General features: G+C 55.6%; 7 protein-coding genes across 7 annotated transcripts; 2 read left to right on the top strand and 5 right to left on the bottom strand.

Moving 5' to 3' along the window:
• Nucleotides 1-741: 741 nt before the first annotated feature.
• BU26DRAFT_66689 (uncharacterized protein) lies at nucleotides 742-2,135 on the bottom strand. Its single transcript, XM_033836180.1, has one exon. The coding sequence runs from the start codon at nucleotides 1,838-1,840 to the stop codon at nucleotides 980-982; it is 861 nt and encodes a 286-aa protein (XP_033680282.1). The 5' UTR covers nucleotides 1,841-2,135; the 3' UTR covers nucleotides 742-979.
• Nucleotides 2,136-2,704: 569 nt separating this feature from the next.
• Nucleotides 2,705-3,951, bottom strand: BU26DRAFT_66687 (SET domain-containing protein). The gene has a single exon (XM_033836179.1). It carries the CDS (start codon nucleotides 3,857-3,859, stop codon nucleotides 2,792-2,794), a length of 1,068 nt encoding a protein of 355 aa, XP_033680281.1. The 5' UTR covers nucleotides 3,860-3,951; the 3' UTR covers nucleotides 2,705-2,791.
• Nucleotides 3,952-4,428: 477 nt separating this feature from the next.
• BU26DRAFT_607574 (thiamine diphosphate-binding protein) lies at nucleotides 4,429-6,842 on the top strand. The gene is made up of 5 exons (XM_033835770.1): nucleotides 4,429-4,802; nucleotides 4,851-5,013; nucleotides 5,064-5,357; nucleotides 5,408-5,729; nucleotides 5,779-6,842. Exons 1-5 carry the CDS (start codon nucleotides 4,798-4,800, stop codon nucleotides 6,777-6,779), a joined length of 1,785 nt encoding a protein of 594 aa, XP_033680280.1. The 5' UTR covers nucleotides 4,429-4,797; the 3' UTR covers nucleotides 6,780-6,842.
• BU26DRAFT_521782 (uncharacterized protein) lies at nucleotides 6,798-8,277 on the bottom strand. The gene is made up of 2 exons (XM_033829624.1): nucleotides 7,833-8,277; nucleotides 6,798-7,743 (listed from the first exon to the last, which is right to left on the bottom strand). Exons 1-2 carry the CDS (start codon nucleotides 8,076-8,078, stop codon nucleotides 6,859-6,861), a joined length of 1,131 nt encoding a protein of 376 aa, XP_033680279.1. The 5' UTR covers nucleotides 8,079-8,277; the 3' UTR covers nucleotides 6,798-6,858.
• A 158-nt stretch (nucleotides 8,278-8,435) lies between these two features.
• On the top strand, nucleotides 8,436-9,615 carry BU26DRAFT_521781 (RmlC-like cupin). The gene has a single exon (XM_033829623.1). The coding sequence runs from the start codon at nucleotides 8,752-8,754 to the stop codon at nucleotides 9,553-9,555; it is 804 nt and encodes a 267-aa protein (XP_033680278.1). The 5' UTR covers nucleotides 8,436-8,751; the 3' UTR covers nucleotides 9,556-9,615.
• A 70-nt stretch (nucleotides 9,616-9,685) lies between these two features.
• On the bottom strand, nucleotides 9,686-10,794 carry BU26DRAFT_66645 (alpha/beta-hydrolase). Its single transcript, XM_033836178.1, has 2 exons — nucleotides 9,954-10,794; nucleotides 9,686-9,899 (listed from the first exon to the last, which is right to left on the bottom strand). Exons 1-2 carry the CDS (start codon nucleotides 10,663-10,665, stop codon nucleotides 9,817-9,819), a joined length of 795 nt encoding a protein of 264 aa, XP_033680277.1. The 5' UTR covers nucleotides 10,666-10,794; the 3' UTR covers nucleotides 9,686-9,816.
• Nucleotides 10,795-12,425: 1,631 nt separating this feature from the next.
• BU26DRAFT_521780 (uncharacterized protein) lies at nucleotides 12,426-12,745 on the bottom strand (the record flags this gene model as incomplete). Its single annotated transcript, XM_033829622.1, has 1 exon — nucleotides 12,426-12,745. One exon carries the CDS (start codon nucleotides 12,740-12,742, stop codon nucleotides 12,521-12,523), a length of 222 nt encoding a protein of 73 aa, XP_033680276.1. The 3' UTR covers nucleotides 12,426-12,520.
• Between the last annotated feature and the right edge of the window lie 15 nt (nucleotides 12,746-12,760).

Raw genomic sequence — 12,760 nt, 5'->3', positions numbered from 1 at the left:
AGGGAGGTTCACTGGACTTGGAAAGGTGGAGCAATGTGAACTCTTTCGAAACAAGGATCTTAGTTTCGAGGTTTTACTCGTTCTAGGACCACGGGAGGGATTCATTCATGGTTGAGCATACAAAGTAAAAGGACATGGGGCAGACGAGCGAGCATATCAAGTTACATACTGTGGATCCAGTCCCAGATGACAACGAGAAAATGCACTACGTGAGGAATACTTCAAAGAGGCGACTAAGGACATAAGTTCTGAAGAATGCCTAGAGCCGTCATCCTTTAGCATCCTCCTGAAGTGCGGTCGTCGAACGAATAGCGAGGTGCGATGGAGACAATTTCCAAATCTCAAAGCCCATCCAGTCAAGCCCCATGCGTAGTACCGTTTCTTTCTGGCGTTTGCTCCCGTGACGAAAGCCCTAGGGAGACTAGTTCCTGCAAGTGATGCTCCAGCCTTAACACACATCAGCTCTGCTCTCTTTCGGCGTCGCATCTACGAAGGAACAGCGGACGGACGAGTTCAAACGCTTCGGGCCGGAGCAAACACGCATCTTTTCTTATCTACGCCGGCTGAACGGGATGCGGAAAGAAACCTAGCCAGACAGTGGCAGAGTAGTCGTATAGAAGCGAGTAGTTAGACCAACATGGAACAGGGCATTGGAAGTGGTGGTTTTGCAGCGGAGAATGGTGAAGAAAAATTCGATTTCTTTTGAAGACAGAAGTGGTGAGACGTATTCTTTGTAAAAAGAGAGGTGAATTGATGGTGTTGTATGCAAGGAAGTGGCGGAAAGACACGGGCGGACACGATGGATGGAAAGGAAGGGGAGCGAGTACTTGTCATATACATCGTCCGTGCCGTTGATGCTATCCGATTCTTCCTTTCTACCTGCCACAATCGTCAATACCCAATCCCGCAATGCTCCCCGGCTACGTCTTGACACGTGAGACAGCAACCATCGGTGTCGAATGAAGACTGTGCATCGCCCTCAACCGCGGCGGAACTTCATCACATAGTCCCAAATACTGTCCCTACAGAGATACGAAGCGGCCGCCAGCCCCGCCACCGCCGCCCCAGGCAGCACCACCTTCAGCAAGACGAACATGCTCATCATCTTATACCCGTCATCCAGCCTCACCCGCATCATCTTACTGTCGTTCAGCCTCGGATACGGCTCCTCCGGCACTTTGTGCTCCAGAAACTCGCACAGCGGCTCCCAGGTAAACTGCGGTCCGAACTCCAGCAGTCTCTCTTTCGGGACGAAATTGCGGATATTGTCGTAGTGGCGTTCGTACGCGGCTTTAGATTCAGGCGGCTTGTAGTGGTTACCGTTGTGCACCTTGAAGAACGTATGCACCATGCGCACCATGGGCGCCATTGGGGTGAGATTGAAGGTACGGATGAAGGTAGTGAGCTTCCACTGCAGCATCATCCAGATAGACGTGTTCATGCTACGCTCCCAGTCTTCGTACTTGCGATTCGTAAGAACAACCTTGGCGTCCGGGTAGGCCTCGATGAGCTGCTTCCAGAACAGCGCGGACGGGAGATCCGTAACGGCGTCGTAGTCGCCCAGCAGCTTGTCAAACTCTGCGCGTCCGTAAGGCGGAAGGCCGCGCAGGTGGGTTGGCCGCTCAGAATCAGGCAAGAAGGTGACATTGGCGGCTTCATGCCAGAGAGGGATTTGCGATCGGTCTGCCATGACGCTGGTCATGTGGTGCGGGTTGTAGCCCAGCTTGGTGAGGGCTTCGGCGATGGAGGAGGTTCCCGTACGGCACATGCCCAGGACAAGAACGCGCATGGGTATTTTGCGCTTGCGATCATCAGCGTCTATTAGACGGGCGTTGGCCATTTTTGCGATTGTGCGAGCCGGTGCGTTCCTGGAGGGAATGTGCTGGAAAGGACGCCTGGGGAATCTCAGGATGAAAGCTGACGAAGTCGGTGTGATATAGGTTCAGAGCCTGAAGGTGCCAATGCTTTGCTTCGGCGAATCGGCTAAAATCCCTGCGCTATGGAGCTAACAACGAGACATGTTGCATAAGATGTCGGCGTTTCGGAAAGTCAGTCAGCGCTGCGACCTTTGTCATAAAATAGCTGGCCCCGGCTCTTGAAACAAATGCCATATCGAGATCTCGCGGTGTGACGTCAAAACCGAAAAGCAACGTCTGATAGCTCGTTGATTGGCGTCGCCAAGAGCCTTGATACAAGAGAGTGATGCTCGCACTCGCTACGCGTGGCGATTGGGTCGTCTGATGGGCAGGCGGGAGGGCGTAACCGGGCGAGAACGCAGAACAAGCGGGGAGAGCAAACAACATCGGAGATTGGTGAGAGCGAAGACCGAAGACCCTGGCATCCTTAATCTGGTTAGGGAAGCATCCGTAGAGACGATGCCCATTCTGTGCGCACGTATGAGACCATGGTTCCCTCGGTTCCGCCTAACCCATCAACACCGCGATGATGTAGGCTTCCAGCATATATTCCTCAACAAGTCAATAAGCTCAACAAGAACGAATTTTAATGAGAGACGCAGAGGCGCACGCGACCGTTGGCGATGCGCAGAACCAGTACAGCGCGATTGTGATACGCTCGGTAGTCGGACACTTCCGTTCCGGTTGCTTAGGAATGCCATTCGGAGCGAGAGTCCCAAAACATCATTGAGCAATATGCCAACGGCGGATCGGTACCGGTTGAGGGAATCAACTGGTGAAATACAGAGTTGTCGGAGCTCACGCCGGAGGTCTCGGACATCCGATATGGCCGGGTCGTTCGAGGTTATCCGGGTAAGAGCACGGAATCATCAAGGTCAGGCTTGCCGCATAGATTTGTTCCTCAAGTCGTCGTTCCAGCTCGAAATGAAGCGAGCCGTTAAGGCGTGCATCTCCAGCGTCTCCGCCGACTGCGAATCCGCCATCACCCTCAACTGATAGCTTTTGTGCGCCCAGATTGTGGCAGGCTCCCACCTTTCTATCCTCGCATGACTGATGGCGGCGATACGGTACGCTTGAGGGTAATAGTCGGCGAGTCCCTCCTCTTCAACCAGAGTCGCAAGCTGCACGCTGGCTTTTGCATTCTTCTCCGCGTTCTTTCTTCCAGCAACGCTCTTGGGTACCGCAAGGGTAAGCTGAGGTTCGAAATCATGAAAAGCCTTCCGGATATCCTGCCTACGCTTGTCGCTGGCTTCCTGGGCTGCCAGCTCTTGCGCGCATGCTTCGCAGCCGCATTTAAACCCAAACTGGTCGAGCCTTTTCTGGCGGACCTCATGGGCGTGGAGAAGGGGTATGTAGGTTGCAAAGATCTCTTCGCCCTCCTCAATGCGCCGTATGGCGTATACCACTCGCTTTCCGATTCTTGCGTTCCAGAACTGGCTGGAGTTCGGCCGGCAAGAGTGATTGATGCGTGCTCCTTTGGGAAAGAGGCCAACCTCCGTCTCGATGGTGTATGCATTACTTCGAAAAATGGGGAGTAGCTTATCGGCGTCTTTCGGGGTCATGTGGGCATGAAGCGCCATGACTTCGGCTTGGGCGTCTTCGGAAAGCGCTTCGAATCCATTCCGGATGAGGGTTTCAATGCTACTCAGCGGATACGCTGCACCGTCACGAAACTCGGGGGGATTGACGCGAATGATAGGCGGCTCTTGGAGGATGATGTCGCCCGGTTCCAGTATTCTAGTCGCGAAGACGCCTATGCCTTTGCCTGGGCTCGGTTTGGCGGTCCAGGCTTGTGGTGAGCCTATGCAGGAGAAGTTTTGAGACTGCCACGAAGGTATCCCGGATACGTAGAGCGAAGATGGAATGGGCAGAGTGCAAGTCGTAGAGGAGGCGATGACGGATGGGAGGAAGGCCAGTATTGCTAATTCGATGACGCTACGCATGGTGACAGATTAGGAGGGATAGCAAAGTACAATATCTCGAAAAGAAGAGTCCGCAAAGGAGCTGGGGAGGTGTGCACAGGAGATGAAAGCCATAGGGTTTTTATTAATCGTTCGGGGCGCGCATCGTGAAACGCGTTTCAGGTGGTGCTGTGACGGCGGCAGCCCCTTCTAACGGTTGGGCTGCCTCAGGCACCGGAAGAAGAGGCAAATCCATGATGAGACGGTGTACAAAAGAGACAAGGGAAAGTTGGAGTTGAATTAGAGTTGAGCCGGGTCGGAATATAAGTGTGGGGAGCCTGTTGACGTGCTCGACTGCGACGATGGCGCAAGGTACGGGGCAGGAGCGAACCACTCACGTTCAACGTCACTACAGTACTAGTTACAGTTCCCTGGTGGGAGCGTCGAAGTGTCTCTCCGCCTACAATTGCTCACACTCGGCCTTGAGCCAAGCGCAAGGACGTGGAGAGCGTGGAGGCATGCACCGCAGCCGAAAGTGGAATGGCCCGTGCATAGAGCGATGTACCACAGCACACTGCCGAGGTCGGCTTCCCTCCTGACCTCATCGGGCAGTTCTGTACGATTTCGCACACTCGTGTCCACTCCGTACAGCAGACCTCACTATTTGGAATCACTGTCGGCATCGGCTTCGGAATTGAGCGCTGTGACTGGACCGCGGCTTTCCGCCCGCGTCTTTCCTCTGCCGAGCTCGTTCCCTACCCCAGCTTCGGAGGGGCATCAACGCGAACCAACGTCGTTGATACGCAAGCTTTCCCCGCGCAAGTGGGGCAGACGACAGTTCCGCCCTCGCAGGAGCCATGAATATCCTCGAGGCCATTCCGAGGCCAAGAGCCGCTTTGTGTGCGCTTTCCGCACCTACTTAACAATCCACCCCCTCCATAGTCTGCTCAGAAGCTCTAGAGACACCGAAATCCGGCATCATGGTGTAAGCTGCTATCCCCCGGGGAAGCAAACGTTTGTCTAATGGGAGCAGCTACACAGCATCCTTCGCCTTCTTCGAGGCCATCTGGGAGGCGGGCGTCACGCACTGCTTCGTGAACCTGGGCTCCGACCACCCCAGCATCATCGAGGCCATCGTCAAAGGCCAAAATGAGAAGAAGGGCCAATTCCCGAAGATCATCACCTGCCCGAACGAGGTACGCCTGCGCGCCTTCTTTGCGCCGAACACGGTCGCTGACACGCGCAGATGGTCGCCCTCTCCATGGCCGACGGCTACGCTCGATTGACCAACAAACCGCAATGCGTCATCGTACACGTCGACGTCGGAACTCAGGGCCTCGGAGCTGCTGTGCACAACGCGTCGTGCGGGCGTGCGCCCGTGCTGATATTCGCCGGCTTGTCGCCGTTCACGTTAGAGGGAGAGATGCGCGGAAGCAGGACGGAATACATACACTGGATTCAGGATGTGCCCGACCAAAAGCAGATTGTTGCCCAGTACTGCCGGTATGCGGCCGAGATCAAGACGGGCAAGAACGTCAAGGTGCGTTGGAGCACAGCATTGCATATGGCAGGAAACTAATATGTGTGCAGCAAATGGTCAACCGCGCCTTGTCGTTTGCGATGAGCGATCCAAAGGGCCCCGTCTATCTGTGCGGCGCTCGAGAGGCCATGGAAGAGGATCTCACCCCATATAAATTGGAGACGGAATACTGGCACCCCATCGAGCCCGCAGCGCTGCCACCAAGTGGCGTGAAAACTATTGCGGAGGCGTTGGCGAGTGCGCAGGAACCGCTCGTAATCGCAGGCTACTCTGGCAGAAATCACGATGCGGTACAAGAGCTGGTCAATTTGGCGGACAATGTCAAAGGACTGCGCGTGCTCGACACCGGCGGCAGCGACATGTGCTTTCCCGGTATGTTGACAATACATCTGGTATCACCCCTTCCCTAACAGCCCGACAGCAAACCATCCCGCCTGGCTTGGCCTGCGCTACGGTGTCGAGCCCAAGATCAAGACCGCCGATGTGATCCTCGTCCTCGACTGCGACGTTCCCTGGATCAACACACAATGCCACCCCAAAGACGGCGCAAAAGTCTTCCACATCGACGTCGACCCGCTAAAGCAACAGATGCCCGTCTACTATATCAAAGCCCTCCAACGCTACCGCGCAGACTCCTCCACCTCGCTCGCGCAAATAAACGCCTATCTCAACGCCAATCTGAAAGAAAAACTCTCCAGCAACCTCTTCTCAGACCGATGGACCGCCCTCCAAGAATACCACAAGAAGAAGCTTGAAATCATCGCCAGCGAAGCAAAAGTCGACGATAACGGCCACTTCAGCACTCCCTATCTCGCCCAGCAACTCAAGAAACTGTGCCCCAATGACACCATCTGGGCCATCGAAGCCGTCACGCAAACCGCCTTCGTTGCCGACCAACTCCAAGCCACCCTCCCTGGCTCATGGATCAACTGCGGCGGCGGAGGCCTAGGCTGGTCCGGCGGAGGCGCACTGGGTATCAAACTCGCGACCGACGCAGAAGGCCAGAAAAAATTTGTCTGCCAGATCGTCGGCGACGGCACCTATCTCTTCGCGATTCCGGGCTCCGTGTACTGGATCTCGCAGCGCTACAACATCCCCATCCTCACCATCGTGCTGAACAACAAGGGCTGGAATGCGCCGCGGAAATCGATGCTGCTTGTGCATCCGAATGGCGAGGGGAGCAAGGTCAGCAATGAGGAGCTGAATATTAGTTTTGCGCCGACGCCCGATTACTCGGGGATTGCAAGGGCGGCGTCTGGGGGGCAGATTTGGGCCAAGCATGCAAGTACCGCGGAAGAGCTGGCGAAGTTATTGCCGGAGGCTATTGAGAGCGTGATGAACGGAACGACGGCCGTGTTGGATGCCCATCTTGAGGGGCCGGACGGCAAGTATGGCGGTGGGAAGGCTGTGCTGGTGGGATAGGTAGAGATAACCGTATGGTATACAACCAAGCAACTATACATTGACTCTAACGCTAAAGTCGTTATGTGTGCCGAATCACCTACTCCTTCTTCCGCTGAAACACAAAAAGCGCCTCGTCCTTCCCCGCAAAACTCGGCAGCGGCATCCGCAGCGTGAGCCCAAATTCCGCCAAATTCCCCTCCACCCACTCATCCACGCCCTGATCCCGAAACGCCGTAAACCCATTCCCATTCTGCGTGCCGGCAACCACAACCGCATCGCCCTCAAACGCCCGCAACACCTTTTCCGTAAACCCGCCCGTCGCCGGCGGATACACCAGCAGCAGCACGCAGCCCCTCCCTCCCGCATTCTGCTCCAGATAGCGCACGCCATCCAGCACAACCGTGTCCGCGACCCAGCGCACGCGGTACGTCGACGCGCCGCTGTCGACGGCGCGCACGTCGAGCGGCTTCCACTGCGCGCCCTGCGGCAGCGGGAAGCGCCGCAGCAGCAGCGTCCAGTAGCCGCCGCCGCTGCCGATGTCGAGGATCGGGCGCACGGGCTGCTTGCTGGGCTTCGGCGGCTGGGCGAGCGCGGCGAGGACGTGCAGCGCGGCGTACGAGGGCACTGCGCAGCCGAAGTGGTGGTAGAAGATCGGCAGCAGGTGGTGCGCGTGCGTGGTGTAAGTGGTGGCGGGCCACGGGCCGGCCCACTCGAGCTCGTGGCAGGCGTGCGTCCAGAGGGAGAGGGCGGGGTTGGTGTGCTGGCGTGCGGGTTTGCGGGAGGGGAGGAGGGATGTGCTGCTGCTGGGGGTGGGGGTGGAGTAGTGGAAGCGCGAGAGGAGGTGGGTGGATATGGAGGCGCGGAGGGTGTTGGATTTGGCGTTGGCTGCGAAGGCTTTGAGGGCTTTTGGGGGGGAGGTGGAGGGGGAGAAGAGTGAGGTGTATGCTGATATTTCTTCCGGGGATGGATGCGGTTGGTCGATCTGTGGGGAGGTTAGAGGTGGTCACTGTGCTTGGGAGAAAGGAGCAAACAAGGTAGCGTGGAGGGGGTGAAGACGAAAGTTACACCCACAGGTTTTCCATGCTCGTCATGATACCAATTGTGCAGGCCATGGGCTCGTTTACCGTTAATCGCTTTTTGCGTTATCGCCAAAGTGGTCTCGCCTTGTGCGCGGTAGACGTAAGTATCGTTTTCGGGGATGTTGAAAGCGGCGCGTATGCATTCTTCGAATGTCTTCCCGTTGTGCTGGCTGGGAACGTATTTTTCGTCTGACCATTCTTGGAGGAACTTGTCGGGATTGAAGTTCTTTAATGCCATCTTTTTAGCTTAGAGGACGCCTTGTGGTTATTCTGATGCTCTGGGATGAGGGGCGGTTGGGTGGGCGTCTTGGGTTGACGTGCGGCCTCTTTCGTCGTTCCGAGCTGTGATGGGCCACTGGCTGGGGTTTGCAAAGCTTCTTGCTTCCTGCAAGTACCACGAAAGAGGAAATACTGTGCCGACCAGGAGCGATCTTGTGTTGGAGAGGGTGGGATGAAGGTGCATGTCCAGGTGCGGACTAGTTCCGCGCTATCGCTAATCCACCAATCAGCCATCGCTGATAAACCAGGATCAAATCTCGTCATTGCTCAGTAAGCTGCGACTCCCATCCCGAGAGCATCGCGCGCTCCGCAAAGCCTTACTCAACCATTGCAAATGCTGCACAACAAAGAACTGCTTCACGATGGAAGCCTCTCCGAGATCCTCGCACTAACCTCAAAGGCTACTAACAAGTATAAAGATCGCTCGAGTCTTCGTGCCTTGCCGAAACTCCTCTCTTCTAATACCAGACAGAACAAAACAGCAATCCACAAGCACAGCTACATATTCCCTTTCCACAAAGACACTACTAGCAGCAAAACTCACCACCCTTCCAGCAGTCACCCTGGTGCTCTCCACCACCCTCCGCAGCTCGCTCTCCTCCCTCCTCAAAATCCCCTCCTCCATCCGCACCATGTCCACCACCACGCCCTCCACAGCCATGAAAATCACCAAGCGGCCCTGGTCCGCCCGCGGCCAGGCCGACCACGACTGGCTCTACTCCTTCCACACATTCTCCTTCGCCTCGTACTTCTCGCCGCGGCACCAGTCCTGGGGCCCGCTGCGCGTCATCAACGAAGACCGCGTTGCGCCATCCACGGGCTTCGGGACGCACGCGCACGCCGAGTTCCTGATCTTCAGCTACATCGTCGCCGGCACGCTCGAGCACAAGGATAGCATGGGCAACCTGGAGTACCTGACGCGCGGGGCGGTGCAGTTCACAAGCGCGGGGACGGGCATCCGGCACTCGGAATGGAATAGGGATGGGAAGGAGGAAGTGCACTTCCTGCAGATCTGGGCGAAGCCGGATAAGCGCGGGCTCGCGCCGCACTATGAGACGAGGATGTGGAGCGACGAGGAGAAGACGGACAGGCTTGTGCGCGTAATGGAGTACGCGGATCGCCTTGGCGACAGCAAGGGCGCAATTGGGCTCCAGGCCGATCTGAGCATGGACGCTTCGATTCTCTCGCCCGGCAGGAAGGTCGTGCATGAGGTTGTTGCGCAGGGCCCGCGGAAGGTTTACGTGCAGGTTGTTATGAGCGGGCGGAAGCAGCCGAAGGAGGGCGGGGCGAAGATTCGGATCGGGGATACGGTGCTGGGAGAGGGGGATGGCGCGTATGTGGATGGGGTGACGGGGCCGGGGAGCATTGAGGTGGAGAGTGTGGGGGATGCGAGGGCGGAGTTTCTGTTGTTTGATATGGGCGTTGAGGATGCGTGATGGCGTTTACATAGTGGATTGATAGATTTGAGATGGAAATGAATGAAGTGAACAATGTTAGGATGATTTTCCTTGCGCTTTTTCTTGCTGCGGTTTCATTAGTGGAGGCTTTACCTCTCCGGAAGATGTGGATACTTCCACCGACCGAACCGCACTGATCCCCTAGCATTACTTCCCCCAGCACGGAAAAGTACTCAAGTAGCAAGAAAAGGCAACACCTTTAACATATTCTCCTTTCCCCATCTTTCAGGCTCTCACTAGTTATTTCAGCTCTTCGAACTCCTTCGGCATTTTCCCTCCTTCGACCCAGGCTCTCACGCCTTGGGCGAACAGTTCTGGAAGTTGTAAGTCCCACAAGTGAACCGCGTCTCTCACCACTAATGCCTTACACTCCGGATTCGTGTTAGCGAGCACCTTCCCAGCTTCCCTCGTCTCCTCAACATTATCACGCTTCCCACCCGCCACGATAGCAACCCTCACGCCCCGTATCTCAGCGACGCGTGCCCGGGTCAACGCAGTACACGCACCGTACCCCGCCGCCAGCATCTCCATGGAATGGTTCCTCCGCATCTCCTCCCTGAGGCCCGGAAGCGGTTCCACGCCAATAAAGGACCAGAACAGCGCCTCGGTCGCGAGCTTGCCCGCCGCGATCTCGATCCCGCCCATCAGGCGCGGCCGCGAGATGAACCATTTCCTGTACCCGCTTAACGGCGCGCACCCGGTGCAGAACAGGCTGAGCACCAGCTCGGGGCGTCGGCGCGCAAACTCCAGGCCTACGCAGCCGCCCAGCGACATGCCGACAATGTGCGCCCTGCCGCCTGCGATTTTGGTCGAGATGAGATGGGAGAGCGCGCTGATGGCATTGTCCATGGTGAAAGGGAGGATGTTTTTGGAGCCTGAGTGCCCGGGTAGATCAACGAGGATAAGATCATAGTCCTTGGCGAGGAAGGGGGTGACGCGGGAGAATTCTTTGTTGCAGGTTGAAATGCCGTGGAGGAAGACGATGGGCGCATGGGAGGGATCATTGTCGTTAGGGCGGAGTGAGGGGGAGAGACGGGTGTAGGAGATTTCGAGATTCACTTCCGTGGGATTTGATTCTTGGGAGGACATGATCCTGTTTCTGGGGAGACGGGGTTCAGCCGGAGTAAGCGTGGGACTGGGAAGAAGTCGTGTACTTTAATGCGACGAACGGCCTAATTAAAATTCGTAGGATCATGATGTTGCCGGATACGGTTACTGCTACACGTGACTTGGGTCATACATCTATACAGTAAAAGTTAGGAATAAGCATTAGGGGCCTTAGGTTTTATTGCTTAAAGTATGGTCGTATTTTATGCCAAGGAATTGCTTATTCCTAACTTTTACTGTATAGCTATATTTCTCGTATTCTCAATCAATCAACTCATGTGTTAGCGGATATATATAGGCGTCATAACTGAAAGAGCAGAAGGATTGATCCTTTTGCTCCCGAAATCATGTCACAATACTTGCCACTTCCACTGAAAAGTTCTCTCCCCAACACCAGCTTCCAAGCCCTCCCTTAACACCAGAAAAACGAAACCGTTAACCTAAGACATGTTGTATTTGAGGCCCGTGGTAGCGATAAGATAAGTCTACTGCATTGCCACCAGACCATGCACTCAAGGCCTTTGCGGTGACTAGTAACACAGCGAGTGGCTGATGCTATCGCGGTCACAGAGCTAGCGGAGGTTTTCGCCCTCGCATGCGAACACCAAGAAGTCGGCGAAGTCTTCGAAGCAGCATCAAGGAGGAAAGATGCATCTTTGGCCTCTGTCGAAGTATGGGGAAGGAAAGAAGTGGAGGTAGAGATGTATGGGGTGTGGATGCTGGGGAGGTCTGTCCTGGAGATAGAAGGGGTTTCGTTGTAAACGTTCTGCTCTCCTAGGAGAGGAGGCTTTGCGGGACTTTGTATCGGAAATTCTAGGAATATCTGGGGTTCGGTGGCGTCTTCACTGTGGTAATTACCTCAGGCATAGGGAGGAGACGGAGCATTACGGAGGTACGACGTGGGTTCGTTATGAGATAGGTTGTAGGACTAGGGTTCTTTTGTGGATAAGAGGTTGGTGCGGAGATGTTGGAATAGGGTAAGTAAGTAGGTGCGTGGTAGAAGGTTGGAGTGGTATATTGGAGCGTAGAATGCTATGGGGATCGGGAAAGAAGATATAATATGGTGCAATATGCGGTCTTGAACCTGCGAGGGGACGCTAGTACAGCCAGTGCTCGGGAGGCTCTTTCGCTAGACATGTCCGAGAAGCGCTCAGGAGCGGGAGAGGTAATTGGAGCGGGAGACCGCCAAAGCCGAGCCGCTTTACAACGAGTCACTCACACAAGTGCTGTCCGTCGCCGAGAGAGCAATCAACGGTCGGGCTTCGAAGCCTATGATAAACCTGCAGTTAAGGTATTCGGACTTTAGGTCACTGAAGCTCGAGGCCTAGCCGAAGAGTCCTCCAGCGAAGAGAATAAGACTGCCGGTATGCACATACTGTAAGCTCAATACTCACTACCGCCCTCTGGGTTGACACACGTATCCCTCCCCTGGGAGTCATACAACAAGCAGCGGCTGAGGAAGACCGGAAGGGCGTGCGACGCCAGCATCCACCACAGTGACTCACTCGCTTCTTCATCTCATACAAACCTCCTCAACGACCGAGCACGCTCTACTTTCCACAGCCTGCGATCTAGTCCTGCCTGTCAAAACAGAAGCACCTAGTTCCGAATATCAAACCCTTCGTTCTCCTCCCCTATCGCCGAACGTCGTCCTACTCGCGCCGCGCCATTTCAACGACATGCTGAGTCCCTGACTCAGTGCGGCACGGGAGGTGCGTGCGACAAGCCGCGCTCTCCCGTCATTGCGTTCCGCTTCGAGTCGCAGACGGTCACGTGCCCCGATGTATAAAAGCCCCCGCTTCCACGTATCTTCGCCCTATTCTTCTTTCCTTCAACATCACAGCGCCGACAGTCCAAGCCGACCCTTGAGCCTTCTCCAATATCCAGAGTCCACTGTATGAAATCCAACAAACACTGCGAACGCAAAGAGCAAACACCAGGAAAGCTCCAAGCAACAATCCATACCACAATCCACGTATTCAAAACTCCCCAACCTGAAGCCCCCTACGCTAATTGTTACCAGGGCTCTTACAGCAGCGCACCCGACAGCCACGAGCATGTGTCTCTACCAATACGA

This window comes from Trematosphaeria pertusa, assembly GCF_010094035.1.
Source record: "Trematosphaeria pertusa strain CBS 122368 unplaced genomic scaffold BU26scaffold_12, whole genome shotgun sequence".
Lineage (NCBI taxonomy): Eukaryota > Fungi > Ascomycota > Dothideomycetes > Pleosporales > Trematosphaeriaceae > Trematosphaeria > Trematosphaeria pertusa.
This window is presented reverse-complemented; position numbering and strand designations above follow the sequence as displayed.

Bases quoted from the DNA above. Each gene is read 5' to 3' on its own strand.
- BU26DRAFT_66689 (XM_033836180.1), bottom strand. From the start codon at position 1,840: ATGGCCAACGCCCGTCTAATAGACGCTGATGATCGCAAGCGCAAAATA.
- BU26DRAFT_66687 (XM_033836179.1), bottom strand. From the start codon at position 3,859: ATGCGTAGCGTCATCGAATTAGCAATACTGGCCTTCCTCCCATCCGTC.
- BU26DRAFT_607574 (XM_033835770.1), top strand. The intron at 5,014-5,063 runs GTACGCCTGCGC...TGACACGCGCAG, and splicing joins TCATCACCTGCCCGAACGAG to ATGGTCGCCCTCTCCATGGC. The intron at 5,730-5,778 runs GTATGTTGACAA...ACAGCCCGACAG, and splicing joins CAGCGACATGTGCTTTCCCG to CAAACCATCCCGCCTGGCTT.
- BU26DRAFT_521782 (XM_033829624.1), bottom strand. From the start codon at position 8,078: ATGGCATTAAAGAACTTCAATCCCGACAAGTTCCTCCAAGAATGGTCA. The intron at 7,744-7,832 runs GTGGGTGTAACT...ACCTCCCCACAG, and splicing joins ATGACGAGCATGGAAAACCT to ATCGACCAACCGCATCCATC.
- BU26DRAFT_521781 (XM_033829623.1), top strand. From the start codon at position 8,752: ATGTCCACCACCACGCCCTCCACAGCCATGAAAATCACCAAGCGGCCC.
- BU26DRAFT_66645 (XM_033836178.1), bottom strand. From the start codon at position 10,665: ATGTCCTCCCAAGAATCAAATCCCACGGAAGTGAATCTCGAAATCTCC. The intron at 9,900-9,953 runs ATCCGGAGTGTA...TGTGGGACTTAC, and splicing joins GAAGGTGCTCGCTAACACGA to AACTTCCAGAACTGTTCGCC.